This window comes from Taurulus bubalis (genome assembly GCF_910589615.1).
Source record: "Taurulus bubalis genome assembly, chromosome: 2".
Lineage (NCBI taxonomy): Eukaryota > Metazoa > Chordata > Actinopteri > Perciformes > Cottidae > Taurulus > Taurulus bubalis.
This window is the reverse complement of record NC_136590.1, coordinates 16,316,182-16,331,046: the sequence shown is the minus strand read 5'-3', so window position 1 is coordinate 16,331,046 and position 14,865 is coordinate 16,316,182. Positions and strand designations below refer to the sequence as shown.

The window sequence follows — 14,865 nt, the reverse complement described above, 5'->3', positions numbered from 1 at the left end:
GTACATAGGGACTAGTCTCGACCAAAGTTTGGGAAAGACACAATTGTCCCCACCAATACGAAAATTTATATTATTATCTATGTTCGTCGCCCAGAAGAGAGTTAAACACATGTCCACGTTTTCCAATGCGCCTTCGAGCCTGCAAGACAAGATGCTGTCATTTAATTGGCTGAAGTGGTGAGTCAGAAACGCTACGTGATTCTTGACATGCAGAAAGAGATTCAATGCAGGTTGAGGAAGCGGGGTCGGCAACCCGCGGCTCCGGAGCCGCAAACTCCACTCCTGCAGCTGGTTCTGTGGCAGCTCATGAGACACTGAGGCGTCCGCTAGTAAAAACGGATCCGTCCTCCTCCGTTTGCGGTGATCTATAAAATATAAAATATAAACCTCATGTGGGGATTGAAGCTGCTACCTTGCAGTCCAAGGACGAGCACCCTACCAGATTAGCCACAAATAATAGTAGGATTTAGGCTCTGCATAGTTTTGTGTAGTCTCATAGTCAACACATGACAGTATTTTTTTTTCTCCTCTTTATAAGAGTTTGATAGTTATAAACAGATAAAATAGCAATGCAATGTCAGTAATTGTCTTTATTCTTGTTCTATGATTTCATAAATACAGCAAACTATAGTTTTTGTACATATAAAATGACAATATATACAACTTTATAAGCTGTGATATCAAATAGCTTTTGCGGCTCCAGACCCATTTTTGGGGTGGAAAAAAGGGGGTCCCTACCAATGCTGAGACCAAACCTACGCCCTTGGTTAATACCGTTAATGATGTGACCCAGCTCAGGTGTCCTGGTACAGACCCCTTGTTAAAACACTCGGGTTTTCCTTTTATGATATTCAGAATCTCTGCTGTGCAGAAGGTATATACTTATGGCTTTAAACCTACTTTTACATTTTTTTTTTTTACAATTTTAACAGACACACTAATTTACATATTCAGCAAACACGGAGCAACATTAGCATGGTTTTTGAGATGTGTTTCTGGACACCCAATGAGCATAAGGCCAATATTTTGTCTCCTGGTAGCTCTGTTTTTGGTCTCCACCAACCCCTCTTTTTACCAGCTAATTGCTTCACTATTTGTACTATAACTTTGTCCATTTGCTGTTTGGTGCTACCATTGTGGCTTGAATGGGCAGTTCTCAACCCTGCTGGACTACTGTGAATTTGATTTGATGGGTTAAAATGTTATTCGATGGCTTGTACTTGGGCTACTTTTTTTGTAACATTTGGGCATTTAGCTTTTGTGAGATTCTTTTGTGGAGAAACTCAGTCACAGATCTGTCAGTAATTGAGCTCTCAATAGGTAGTATAATAAAAGTACTTTATTCACCTGGGCGTCACGTATCAGTGACACTTCACTGTTACTGCCGGCTGGTGTAGCAACAGACAGAACACCCATTGCCAGTAAAACGAGACTCATCAGAATGTCTGCGTATCTCCCGGAGCCCCGACACAAACGGGCACACTCGGCGCAAGTGGCGTGTATTCGCTATAATTTAATCAGACTGGAACAGCGTCTGGGCTGCGGGTGGTTTCGATAACGGCGACGTGGACGGCTCCTTGGAGAGCTCGTCGTGTGGATACGGGAGGTCTCCAGGCAGGTGCCTCTTTTGTTGTTGGGCAATGAGGGCTGATAAGCAAGGCACCAAAAATCGGGGAGTGACGGGGGGACGTCAGCGGAGCAAGACGAAGGCTGTTACATTTAACTGCCAAGGGCATAAAGGCACACTCCAACTCTGATTGATTTCCTCCCCAAAGTCGATGATGTTCAACCGGTTACGGCTTGTAAAGAGACTGCCTCTGTCTCTCACTCTGTTTCTTTATCACTCTGTTTCTGTATTTGCGTCCTCATCTGCAGTCCAACACACACACACACCACCACCACTGCTCTGAGCGATGCTAATGTTGGACTGCAGTTTAACTGAGCCGTAACTCAGCCCATTAACCGGTGTCTTCTGTCCAAACTGTGTCTTTTATCTCATGTGGCTGGATCACCTTTAAAAGTGCTCTTAATATGCATTTTTCTGAGATACCGAACGCTGAAAGTGAAAACAGCACAACATCTTCTGGGATTGTTTTCCACAACAATTAGGATCCTGGCTGCAGGAACTTGCTCCCGTTAAGCCACAAGAGCTTTGTTAAAATTGAGCATTGATGTTGGCCGGTAAGACTTGCAGCAGATGCAAGATCATTCCAAATGTGTTGAGGTCAGGACCAGTCTAGCCGGCCAAGCCTCCCCTCCAAACTAGGAATACCCCTCCCTCTCGTTGATGCTTTTAGGGGGATGCGAGGGCGTCTCGGGCAGACTAAATGCCTGACATTGTGGTTACCATCTACGGTTTACATCTTAACGACTCAACCGACAGGATGGCCCCAGAAAACCATTTCTGGATGACACGGTTACTCTGTGGATGAGGGCATCATCATCATTTTCAAACAGGAAACGGTCTTTCCCGAATCGTCGCCCCAAAGTTGGATGCACCCTGTCTCCATTACATTGTAATACTTTTGCTGGTGAATACAAAAATCAACTTGCTTGACCCGCAGGTCCTCATTACACGTTGTTGAGATTTGGAAGATGTGTGTGCTCAGTGAGCCTCTGGGATCTGCAGTTACACCCTTAATACCATTCTCTACATATCCTCGAAGATATGTGTGTCTTCAGAGAAGCAGAATTCCAGTTAAATATGTTACTACCTGGCTTCCTGTTTGGATTCACATGCAAACATTTGTTATCGTTGTTTGAAGCTCCTATATATAGTTTATCTACGTCAGTCCAGAAAGCAGCAGGTTTTGATGATCTGATCCTCAATGCATGTTTAGTGCATTTCTACCTGGAATTTCTGACTCATGTGTGGAAAAAAATCTGATTACAGTCATCAAAGGTTTCTGTTAATATCAAGCGTAAAGACTGGACTGACGTTTTGTTGCGCAGTCTGACCACCTGAATTTTATTTCCACTGTTCCACAGGTGACAAGATGTCACAGCAAGTTTCACACCGTGTCTCTCTGCTGCATGCTGTCATAAAACAGAGTAAACAACTTCCTACTGTCGGCTCGATGCAGCTCTCGGGGTTGTTGGACCCAGAAAATAACCTTTTGTCACTTTGTGCATGATAGCATCTTTACTGTGACAACCAGTCAGTAGATGATTATTTTTTTCTGCAAAATGTACAAGTCTGAATCTATCTGTTATGAATTACTGTAAAGATATTTGACATTAAAAAGTCATGCTTGAGAAGTCATGCTTTCAAAGAAATGCTTGCCGACAATGTAATGTAGTTATAGCCTCCTTACTTAAAGCTGTGTGTGTGTGTGTGTCCGTTTGTGTTTGTGTGTGTGTGTGTGTGTGTGTGTGTGTGTCTGTGTGTGTCTGTTGCAGGGAGAATGAGGTCCTGAAGGTCCAGTTGAAGAAGTATGTGGGGGCGGTGCAGATGCTGAAGAGAGAGGGAAGCCAGGGCAATGATGGTAACACACACACACACACACACACACACACACACACACACACACACACACACACACACACACACACACACACACACACACACACACACACACACACACTGCATCATTACGACCTGATATTAGATCTCATATCTTGTCCCAGTCCATCTATTTTGCTCTGAAACAGAAACGCTTATAGATAAATAAGGTCATCAGCACATCCCAAATCAGTTCAGCTGTGTTTCTCATGGGCCCAGATGACCAACCTCCCGTTTCACGGCGCAAAGCTTTTCTCATAGTCTGACTCATCCTTCTTTTTAGTTTTGGGGATACATTTGATAACTTTGACTTTGTTTGTCGTGTTGCCGGGGGATGTCAGCGGTGCTCTGTGTAAAGACGGGTGAGATAAGCTCCTGCTGTATCAAAGGCAAATAAAATGAACAAGGCAGATTATAGAAGGCCACATAATGGCTAATTGCATTTGGGGGGATAGAGAGGAGAGCGGTTATCTGTGCCACCCTGGAGGGTTTATGTATTTGAGTTTTCTTGTATGTTTTTGTTAGAGGTAAAGGGATGTGTAGGACTTTGTAATAACAAGTTAACGATGTTTCATTTTATTAAAGAGGTCATAAGAACAGACTATTTTGTGATATAAATCCTTTTAGGAACGCAGCATGAATTTAGCTTGGATTTGTGTGATCCTGTTCTCATTTATTTTTTTTAGGCGGAAGGGAAAAATTGTTTATAATGACGGAATCTTTGTCAGAATTTCTATCACACCATATGTACATTTATGACCCAATATCGTGGTTAAGAGTGGGATATCTAGGCGTAAATAAAAAAAATTGGGTTGAAAACATATCATCGGCGTTTAAAAAAAAATTGAAAGTGTAATAACACTACTTATTTTGCATATCTTGTATAGTATACAAGTAGAGTGAATTACTAGTAGTATTATATTTAAGGCCCACACCCTAGCACTCTGAACAGAAACCAGGTGATTCCTGATTGGAGGCTTACAGACTGAATGCAGTGACGAGCTGGGAGCTTAGAAGACCAAAATCTTGAAATACGACTTATCTCAAAAGCTGAGGAAGAGCATCTCTTCTGTTCTGGTAGAGGCTTTCCCTGCATGAAACCATTCACGATGTATTTCATAAAAAGATTAAGTTCTTCAGTATACAACCCCCATGGACAGACCTGTGCAACTTCATGTCATGTTTAAAAAAACATCACATTCATGTCTCATCCCTCCTGGCTGCCGGCAATTGCCGTGTTCAGCCTGTCAAACATGGCCGCCTGGCCCACTGGCACCGGAGAGCACAGCGGGGAGTGGAATGCTGACGATGGGTGATGATTGGAGGGAGAAATGGTGATTTCCCCTCCCACACACACGAAAAGGCACATATATTATCAGGAAATAGCCATCACCCGGCTCAACTGCACAGTCTTGACAAACATGTTCTGGCTCTCCTCTTGTTTGTCTTTTGCCCTCCTTGTTTTACCGCCAATCACTATCTTTCTCGCTCATGTTGACTTTTCATTCCCCCATCAGTCGTACCCTTTCCCCTCTCCGTCTTCATCCCTGCTTCATCCCTCTTGTCTTTCCTTCTCCTTTCCGCCGCCGCTACCCTCATTTCGACAGCTGTAGTAATTCCCTCTCCGCCGCGGCGTCTAAATGATTTCATCCTCCCTCGCCTCTGTCTTCTCCTGCTAATGATGTGCCTCGTTCCATCACACTTTGATGTTGACTACCACAGTCTACTGGTGTGTGTGTGTGTGTGTGTGTGTGTGTGTGTGTGTGTGTGTGTGTGTGTGTGTGTGTGTGTGCGCGTTGGAAGTAGAACAGGAGGAATAATGTGTGAGCAGTTTAGGGGGAGCAAAAATCATAGGGGAAAAAAAGAAGATGAGGATGAATTTATACACAAGCGCTCCTTTTTCATGTGCTGTCAGTATGCTTCCCCGTGATCAGTGCGCTGCCTTTTTGAAACCTCTCCTGTCTAATGATGGCGCCGCAGACGTGATCTCTCCAACGCTCCTGAGGAGCCGTCAGCCCCACTGACATCCCACAAAAGACAGCTCTCCTTTCTACTGTTTCAGGGGAGTGATAATTATTGAGAAGAAGTATGCTTGTGCTGTCGTGTGTTCTTGACATGAGTGTATATTACAGTACGGCGCAACTGTGTGTGTGTGTGTGTTCCACGCTCGATTCCGTTTAGAAAAATCTGAACACATCTGTATAGCAGACGGCACGCTTTACATGTCACATTAGAGTAGCTCCAATTTATGTAGCGCCAAAGTGAGTTGAGCGGTTAAGAGCTATAGATGGGTGTGCATTTGTATGTGTGTACGCCATTAAGAAAAACCATTAGCCCAACCCCAGAGGACGTGTAGTGTAACGGTGACAGTCGTGTTTACTGTAAAGCAGAGTTAGCTGAAGAGAAGTCTCCAGGGAGAGACACACCGAGCAGCACATGTAGAATTATCACACCGACACTGACCCAGTTTTACACCGCTCCCGTGGCTCTTGAACAACGTAATAAGTCTCAACAAGTTTTTTCTTCTTCTTTTTTTACATAAATCGGGGGCCTTGAAAGAGCAGAATGAGTATGAATCTGTACGGGCATGTGGGCAGAGGAAAAACACATGCGGTATTCCTTATACTCGTACAGATGCTCGTAGGAGGTCAGGGCCTTTCAATACATTTCAAATAAATGCTAAACAGTAATGCATTCTGATATTGATACTGCAAGTTAGTTTTCACTTTGGTTTTAAAGCCTTTGTCGTGCGACACACCCTGAAATGCATTCCATCAACCAGATGCTGCATACTTGCAGCCAGTGTCATCATTTTTTCCGCGACACTCCATCTTTCTCCGTTTGGGACCACATCCAAGTGAACATGGCAGCTCTCCGCTCAGGCTCTTGATGTAGTAGGTCATTGAGAAATCGAGGGGTTCTAGTGGTGGCAGTCCATCGACTTAATGCCATGGCAGATAATTTATTTTATCATCCTTTTTTTGTTACATTTTTTAAAATGACTTCCAAAAAGCAATCAATAAATCAAATGAGTTAAAAAGGAAGGAAAATAGTATTTGTGGATGTTCCAGAGTCGTAACAAGCCAGCTCGTGTATGCCACCTACCCAAGCTTTGATAGTGTGTGTATGAGAAACACAGGATGGCGTGACTTGAGATGGCACGCTTTCTGTGCAATGGTCAGGGGGCCGGGGTTAGAAATAAGGCCATTGACTGGATAAGAAAACACCAGTTTCCTCAGAGAAGCCTGTGCTGTCTCGTCCTCAGTGGAAGCTCCTTGTCTCCTGATGCAAAGTTTCAAGGCGTTTCAGCCTCCCAGTGGGGAGGTTTAATGGCTGCTGTTTGACTGACTGCTTTGCCCTGAGGACTGATTCCCCCAGGGGATAGTTACCGAACCTGGGTGAACGGGTTGCGCCTCCTCCCTCTGACATGGCTGATCGCTCCAAGTGGTCGGCTAAAATTGGCCTGCTGGTCTTTATATAAAAAAAGATTGGCCTGCCAGTGACGGAATAGAGATCAGGAGTTATTAACCTGTTAAGTGCTGGCTGGGCTTCGCTGAGGACTCTTGAGGAGATCGATGACGGGTCAGAGGGCGGTTCATCTGGCGAGATGGAATTCCCTCTCCTCCATTTTCTTATCAAGATCTCTGTGATACTCTCCATTTCCTCAAATTTTTATCCAAACAGTCCATTATTCCTTAAGATATAAAAGTAAAGAAGGTTTTAGCTTCGTTTCAACCATTCCATTCATTCTTATGTTTGTCTTTCAAGATATATATTTCAGATTTATACTTATGTGTAAATACATTTAAATTAAAGCCCATTAAATCCCCCCTCCTTTGTTTTCCCCACCAGGATTAAACGTGAACAGTGACACACCTGCACTCTGATTAATTTGACGTTTTGCCCATCACTGTGTACGTGTTTAATTTATCCATAAATAAACCCGCCGCGGACGGGAGCTTATTCATCCCCAGTAAGGAAATTGATTACATGGCCGTTTAAAACCCAATAAGCTTCCCGTGCTTCGCCTTGGTCTCTCCTGCTTCCTCCGGCAGCCAGTGGCCTAATGAGTGAATGAGAGGCATTTGTCATCGCTGCCTGCCCTAATAGGAGTATGTAACTTATTCATTACACACATAGATCTGTGTTTATTGTCACTCTTTGCGTTCTGTTTTGCCCTTGCAGGCCCTTGGGGGAGGTCAGGCATCCTGGTGTTTGTGTGTGTGTGTGTGTGTGTGTGTGCCACTTGTTTTTGTTTATGTGCACATGCCTGCCTTGTGTATGCATAAAGGTGTATTAGCATGTTAATAAAAACTTTTAATGTGTGTAGTTGGTGTCTCCTGTGGCTGTTAATCCAACAATATGGTGTGTGTGTGTGTGTGTTATTATGGAGGTGGATTTTCATTACTTGTTTACTAATGAGTAGCTGAGTGTTCGGGGGTTAGTGCGAAAAAAGCAGGTCACGGTGGCGAGCGGGGGGTCATTATTAAGCTAATGTGTGTAGGTATGTGTTTTGTCAGGGCATATGTGTGCGCCTTCATGTACTGCATCAGTGTTAATTGTCATTTTGTGGACGAGTCCTATTGTGTGTGTGTGTGTGTGTGTGTGTGTGTGTGTGAGGCCTAAATTAAACTGTGCATTAGCGGCTGTAGGTGGGTACGAAACTGTTGTAACTGGTGTGTAAGTGGTTTATGTTATGAGGTTATTTACGTCCCAGTAGGCCGACTGTAAAAGAACAAATGATGAGTCATTCTCTATGTGAACTGAACTTAATTGTGCCCACACATTCAGCCACGGATCACAACAGCTCAACATTGTTTAGCCTCCCAGGTCTCAGTCCAACAGATTGGGCATGTTTACCAGCTCAAAGGTGTGAGGGACTTTTATTTATTCAGCAGAGTGTGGCCTGCTTGTGCGTCCACATGACAATGAATTCAACACTCCGTGTTTATTTACCTGGCACAAGAGTTGTTGTTTGTCACCGGCGTGGTCACCGCGCGCTTTGGATTTGTGCGTCTGCCGCGTCACATCTCGGGGGCCCTTTTCAATGCGTGCGCAGCAGGGGAGCATGACAGATTTCAACACCTGGACGGATCAGTGTTAATGAACATTTTAATCATCTCGCTAAACGCCGTAGCCTGCTGGGTGGAAGCTCGTCCGCCTCTCCCAGAGATAAATATGGGAAAAACGCAGCTGAGGAGGGAAAGCACTACAGCGGGGGGCGTAGAGTCCCTCGTGATGCAGCTTTTGGCTCTCAGGCAACCAATGTGCCGCATTCGTTTGAGCTTGATTTGCAGTGACAAAGCTTCTCTCTATCACTTTGTACCTGGAAAACTCATGAGCCAGGAAGCATGCAGCGCTACTATGACACCTGTGAGATGTCCTTAGGTGCTGCATAACTGCATATTTTAAAGGGTGTTTAATAGGGTTATTATGTGTTTGTTGCTCTTTTCATTTGTTTGGATATGCAATGTAATGTTGGCTCATCCTTGAGACATCCATTTCGGGATTCACTGCAGCAAATGATGTAACGCAGCAGTGACAGAAACAGGGGCAGCTGGTGGGAATGGGTAGAATGACTGACAGGATGACCGCTGGCTCCAAATCCATCATCACCAAATCCCTACACACCCCAGCTCCACCCAGCATCATCAACAGATTCCCTGTACCCTTGTCCCCCCAAGTTTAGAGCCTCGGCGTCATTCTGGACAGCACCCTTTCATTTGCACCCCATATTCAAAACATCACCCAGACTGCATTTTTCCACCTACGTAACATCTCCAGACTCCGCCCATCACTGACGCAGTCCAGCACCGAAATCCTGGTCCACTCATTTGTCACATCCCGCATCGACTACTCCAATGCCCTCCTCACCGGACTCCCCACCAAACTCATCAACAAACTGCAAATCATTCAGAACTCAGCCGCCCGGATCATCACCTGTACCAAATCATCACCTGTACCAAATCATCGGACCACATCACTCCTGTACTCGTCCAACTTCACTGGCTCCCTGTACAATACCGCATCGACGACAAAAACCTTCTCCTCACCTATAAAGCTCTCCACAATCTAGCCCCCACTTACCTCTACGACCTCCTTCAGGAATACACTCCCTCCCGCACTCTCCGCTCATCTTCTTCTGGACTGCTAACCATCCCCACGCCACGCCTCAGTACCATGGGTGCCCGAGCTTTCAGCTGCTCAGCACCCAGGCTCTGGAACTCCCTCCCCCCACACATAAGACAATCAGACTCCATTACATCATTCAAGTCTCAACTCAAAACTCACCTGTTCAAACTGGCATACACATTCACATTATAACTAGGGATGGGTATTGTTTGGGTTTTTTCCGATACCGGTGCTAAACCCATACTTTTAAAACGATACCGGTGCCTAAACGGTGCCTGAACCGATACTTTTTTATTGCCAAGGCAATTTCTTTTTTTCAAATTGAACAATATTATGAACTGTTTAAAGTATGCTATAGATATAAATAAATAAGTACATACAAAACACTTGACTTCAAACTGCAGCTTCAAACCTTTTAACTTCAAACTATAAAAATATATATTTAAAAAAAGAACAGTCAGGTGGCCTGATGGGACCGTGTGCAACAGAACTCAGAGACTGTTGGATTCTACAAACTGCTGCTTTACTGGACTACACGTCATCATTAATATCAACTGGAGAGATTTGTTCCAGCAAGCTGAGGACGGACGTTCAAAAGCCCGTGCTCGTGTCTCCAGCGATCTCTCTGTGCGCGCGCTGTGTGTGTGTGAGCGCTGGAAGCCCCGCCCCCTCGAGCCCCGCTCTGCAAGCAGGCAGACAGAGCAGAGCAGCGAGTGTGCTCTGATCCACGCTATTTTAATAATCGTTTTTAGCGTGCGGGCACCGCGCTACCGTTTTAGTATCTATATACCGTGCAACTTTACATAGTAGTGTAAAAAAAAAAAGTATTTAAATCGGCTCAGGCACCGGAAGAAAGCACCGAAATCTGCGTTGCTTTTCGGTCCGGTAGGTACCGGACGTGTTGGAACCGGTGCCTAACCCTAATTATAACTGGTCCCTGTGCACTACTTGTTCTTATGTTGATGCTCTGTTTTACTGTTGTTTCTATCTTTCATGCTTATCTTTTACCCTGTATTATTTTGTTGTAAGGCGACCTTGGGTGCCTTGAAAGGCGCCTCCAAATAAAAAATGTATTATTGATGGCCTAACAATGCCACAAAAGAAAAATTGACAGAAACGTCATAGACTAAAAAATAGTAAAAGTAAGAACTGTGAAATAGGATTAACATCACGGTCTTTTTGTATTAATTTGCTCACATCAGTCCATGTATCAGATTGCACAGTTGATATAAAAGTGTGTAACTTTGGTCGCATGATAAGAGGAGGTCGTGACTCCTCTCGCTGTTCACAGATGGCCTCTGGCCTCAGATCCTTCTCCAGCTGTCCACTGTCTGGTGGCTGATGACCTTCAACAAGATGACGTCTGTTTCTGGACTGGAGCTCATGCGGTTCTTAGTTCAGGGACTTTTTTCTTCTTTTTCTACAACCATAATATCAAAGCATCGGCATTAAAAATGTTAAAAGACGTGAAGTTTCTTAGCTGTAGCAGTAAAGGGTGACCGATACAGTCAGTTCCACAGGTATTCTCAGGAAATCTGTCGCTGTCTCACTTTGTCAAGTCCAAGTCGTTTCCTGAATGCATTCGCTGTTTTCAAAGCCCCCGTGAATATAAACTATGTTCCATACAATAGCCCAAACAGGTACGTCTAAGTAAAAGCTGAGATCGCTTACTTGTTTCAACTATGAAATCATCTTCAAAAAGGATCAGCGATGAGATTAAAGAGGTACGGAGGGATTTTCACGCTTTCAGCCGAGCTGAGGCATTGTGTGGAAAATTTGAAAGCGGACGGTTGAAGGAGGACTGTTTTAATATTTGTGCTTGCTGAATCCTCTTGAAGCTTTGTAATGGAGTGAGGCGTCTGTCTTTGAGACTGGATTAAGTAAGGGAGCGTGGCTATGAGTCTGAGGAGAGAGGGACTGGAAGTGAGGGAGTGGGGATGCATGCTTCTGGAGATTCACCTGTTCTCTTGCCTCAGGGTGTTTTTTGAAAACACACACACACACGACGACTTATTAATAATAACAAACCATTATTGTACCTGGTACACAAAATCTCAGACTGGATTTATTTTGCGAGATTGTACCACTTATTAACCACATCGGGGTCTGAAAAGTGAAGCCAATGCGGAAGTTCCCTAAACTTGCACCATATCATTCACACATTCACACCCTTTCATACACTGATGGCTACCATGCAAGCTGCCATCTTCCCTTCACAACCACCTAACCATTCGCGCAACATTCTCACACACCGTAGGCACGGTTTAAGAGAACATTTTGGGGTTAAGTGTCTTGCCCACATCGACATGGACTGGAGGTGCCGGGGATCGAACCGGGTCCATTTCTTATATACAGTCCATACAGTCCTCTCTTTTCCTACTTTGCTCTCCCCCCCGTCTGCCTCCCAACTCTATCTTGGGAGTGATTACATCTGATCCCAACTCCCATGCCTGCCTCTCAACCTAGTGTAGGAACTAACTGGTGCTGTATTAGCAGACGCCCGGCTAGCCAGTCATTTACTGCATGACCGCTCACGTTGCTCGCTGTTTTTTGTCGGGCCGGAGCGAGGCCTAAGCGGCCCGGGTTGCGGACAGCATTATGTTGGGGACGGAGGGGCGTCATGGCGGCCTCTTGTCATGGCGGCTGTTGTTTGACTTTGACACATGTTTTTGCTGCAGTGGCGCGTGGTGGAGCTGTGAGGTGGTGCGACAGGCGGGGGTGCCTTTCACCAAGTACAGAAGGAGAGTTTGAGGTTAAGCGCGCGTGTTTGTGTTTGAATCACTTGTTTAAAGGGGGGCGGTTTTTAATTACAACAGCAGCTGTATGTCAGACACCTGCGGCAGTCCCACAGATTTCCACTCCGCCTCTCACAGTTGTTGCAATGCACTCTGGGTAGGAGGCCCGGGCTTACGAGGATACTTTATTAGCAGTGATGTCATTGGCTGGGTTGGACCGAGGGGGAAATTAATCAGAGCTGATCGGTGCTCTGTGACAGCCAACCTATGCGGCGTCCCACACACAGAGCTGATAATGAAACTGTAGGAGTGTCTGTCTCTGTTGTCCTCTCCCCTGTTGGTGTTGTCTTCTCATGCCTGAAAACAATTAGGTTGGACCACTTACGGCATTCACAGGAAAGTTCAGACTTTTTCCTCACCATCTTCTTTTTATCTAGAAGAAGCAGCGTTTGGCCTTTTGCGGTCCTTGTACTGTCTGCTTGTTATCTCATTGATCAAAGAACAAAAACTCATCAGTCTGCACTCATTGAAAATTACCCTGGATAACACCGGGAGGATGATTAAGGTATTACTTTTCAAACATGCATTATTTTGTTGCTTGAATTGAACAGTGTTCAAAATGAACAATAAATGAATCAAAGCAGATGTTGCCCAGATTTCAACAGTACGGTTTGAATAAATTAGTTTGATTGTGGAAGGTAATTGTGATGCTTATTACATCAGTTGAATTCCTGTTATGTTAAATGTTTCTTTCTGTTTCATTGGAAAATATCAGAATCAGCTAAACATCTTCAAACACTTTTTTCTCCTTGTTTGGTATTTTCCCTGACGTTGTGATGTGCTGCTCTGATTAATTCCCTCAAAGCGGACGTACAATGTGATTGGTCGTTGTCAGTTTGACAGATCGTGACGCATCTCGTCTCATGATCAATTTAATGACTATGTGACTGTCAAAACATTTGCCTCTCCCATTGAGTATACAGCCTTTGTTGTTGCGATACAGTTCATCTTCTCTTTTTCCCCAAAAAGGTTAATGTCACATTTCATAAAACTGCAATAGTTTCTTCTGGTGATGCTATCTTTATTTCAGACAAGGAGCCTCCACTTTAACACGATTCACTGGTTGGAACCACCAGGCATTGACATAAATGGCAAAAACACGATTTAAATGTTGTCTCCCGGTCTGCAGTTTATAGTATGAGGATAAACCTGGGTCACGTTTCAGCGTGTTATTCAGATATCATGCAGCTCTGTGAGGCTGTACTTGGGCATCGTGGTGCTGCAAGCTGAATGCTACCATCAGCATGTTAGCATGCTCAAAATGAGCATGCTTACATGCTGATGTTTAGCAGGTATAATGTGTACCATGTTCACCATCTTGGTTTAGCGAGTTAGCATGTTAACATGAGCTATTTAGGGCTAAACGCAAAGTACAGTTGAGGATGATGGGAATGCCATCAGTTTTGCAGGAGTGTGGTCATATTTTGACCCAATAATGGTGAAAGCAGGACTCCAGAATAACCTTTTGTACTGGAGCGGCCAACTTTCTCAGTTGGTTGCACCAGCACAGGATTTTATCGCACCCTTTTTGGGAGGGGGGGAAAGCATGCTATTAAAGTTCTACACCACTACGTACGCGCGCATCATGCCCTGTGCTCTGCGTCACACTTTTGTGTAGTTGGTCTCAAACCTGCGCACATCAAGGCATGTGATACGAGTGTACTGAACAGTGTCTGTAAGTGGAAAACTCCTAGGTTTCTGAAGTGCTCAGTGGGTGCCTCCGGCCGTTGACATCTTGGCAGTGACGACGCACACGAACTCCCTGCTAATCCTAAAACGGGCAAAGAGGTGGATCGTCAGTGGAGCCGAGTTTGAAAACTGCTTGCGGCCAGTGACTTTATGCATAATCTTGAGCCTTAATAGAATTTAAACGGGTGAGTTACATAGATGTTAAACCGACATCCTCATCCTTGGAGCCACGCGGTGAGTGTTGCTAAAAATGGAAAGAACTGATTGGCGTAATGGTGGGAACAAGGAAAAAATAATGCATGTTTGAAAAGTAATACCTTAATCATCCGGTGTTATCCAGGGTAATTTTCAGTGGGTGCAGACTGATGAGTTTTTGTTCTTTGATCAGTGAGATAACAAGTAGACGGTACAAGGACTGCAAAGGTCAAACCCACAATGCCGTGACATACTGCAGGATCGTGTAGCAGGTAGAGCAGAGTAAGTGCAAATAATATAGCAGAAAATAAGAGCCATATTCCAATTTATTCTGCTCACCAGCATCCCTGTAATTGCTATAATAATACTACTACTAATAATAATAATATATTTAGTTTGGACTTTCAAGGAAACCAGGGCTCCTGCACAATACAAAAGAATAATTATTCTTGTCTAGTCTCAGATTGAGTCTCCAAACATGTGGGAGTAATCTGTTTTGAGTGATATGTCTCGGCTTAATTATGAGTTTTCTTTTTCTTTTTTGGAGCACTG

General features: G+C 44.4%; 1 protein-coding gene across 1 annotated transcript in view; it reads left to right on the top strand.

The window, feature by feature from the left end:
• The window catches only part of snx29 (sorting nexin 29), a gene marked incomplete at its 3' end in the record, with an annotated part of 119,638 nt that overhangs the window by 26,587 nt on the left and 78,186 nt on the right, over positions 1-14,865 (top strand). Inside the window, exon 14 of the mRNA XM_079237409.1 lies at positions 3,400-3,485. Coding sequence (XP_079093535.1) covers positions 3,400-3,485 — 86 coding nt within the window. The remainder of the gene's footprint in view (positions 1-3,399; positions 3,486-14,865) is intronic.